We start from the raw sequence: 1,106 nt of genomic DNA on the forward strand, positions 1-1,106 counted from the left end.
TCACCAATCGCATCAGACAAATGAATGTTTGTTGTTCGTTCGCCGAGGTCGGCAGCTTGATCACAAACTTGTGACCGCCAATCGCGATGCCTTCATCAGTGTGTATTCAGAGAGCGAATGGAGCGTAGCGATGGGTTGGGGCTTGTGCAATTCGGAAAGGTGATTCTTCGGTCAGGATGGATTGCGCGTCGAAGCTTAAATTATCGAAAACACCAAACATGCCGAAATAACTCGTGGCTAGTGTTAATTTCGTTCGCATTAGTTTTGAAACGATAGTGCATTACATAACGTATGTAGAAACTGACATACCATGCAGGGTAGAGAAACAACTGCTAAGCCCGTGAGGATTTATTCCTACCAGGATGAGAAAATACATCGCCCCATATTGGGCTGTAAACCAGAAAAAGGCCGAAATTTATCTGCACACCCAACAAACCTTGGCATTCCTGTAACTTCCGAGAAGACGGAAATGAACACAATTTTTTTTATCTGGGGCAAATCATTTCACTTCTACTCAACCTGTGTCACCACTCAGTGGTGCATTTAAACCGGCGTGATTTCGGGTGCCATAGATGCAAAACATCATACAAGTTCTTCCGCAGTCTCTGAACAAACATTTCATTCAGGACAGGCTGCAGGAGATACCAAGCAATCGTTGAATAACAGCTGTCTGTATCTGGGACGTGGGAAATCAATCGAAGTCTGTCTGTATCTGGAACGTGGGAAATGTTTCAATCGAAGTGCCAACCTGCGGCCTCATGAGAAATACGAACGGCACACATGCGAGCTATGCCGCATATTTTCAATCAAAGACCAATTACCTCAGGCGTGTGAGGAAGGTGGACAGACAGGAGATTTCCTACAAAGGTGAGTATTGCAGAAGACTGTGCCTCACCTCAACTGAACTAAAAGCTCACTTGGAGAAAATGCACAATGAAGAACTTGCGTAACTTGTATCGGTATGTGTTGGACTGCACTACAAAAAATCGGATTTATGTCAACTACGGATACTAAGTATCCTGGAAGTATTTTCTTATATCTGAACTTGTCAACCATCAACCATAATTTTAAGTGCAATCCACTGTTTAACATTAATTTGGGTGCCG

At 43.6% G+C, this 1,106-nt stretch overlaps 1 protein-coding gene across 1 annotated transcript in view; it reads left to right on the plus strand.

The window, feature by feature from the left end:
- Positions 1-865, plus strand: part of T265_14799 (hypothetical protein) — a gene marked incomplete at both ends in the record, with an annotated part of 26,044 nt that extends 25,179 nt beyond the window's left edge. The window contains one exon of the mRNA XM_009175295.1: positions 627-865. Coding sequence (XP_009173559.1) covers positions 627-865 — 239 coding nt within the window. The remainder of the gene's footprint in view (positions 1-626) is intronic.
- Positions 866-1,106: the final 241 nt, after the last annotated feature.

This window comes from Opisthorchis viverrini (genome assembly GCF_000715545.1).
Source record: "Opisthorchis viverrini unplaced genomic scaffold opera_v5_270, whole genome shotgun sequence".
In the NCBI taxonomy this organism is placed as follows: Eukaryota; Metazoa; Platyhelminthes; class Trematoda; order Opisthorchiida; family Opisthorchiidae; genus Opisthorchis; species Opisthorchis viverrini.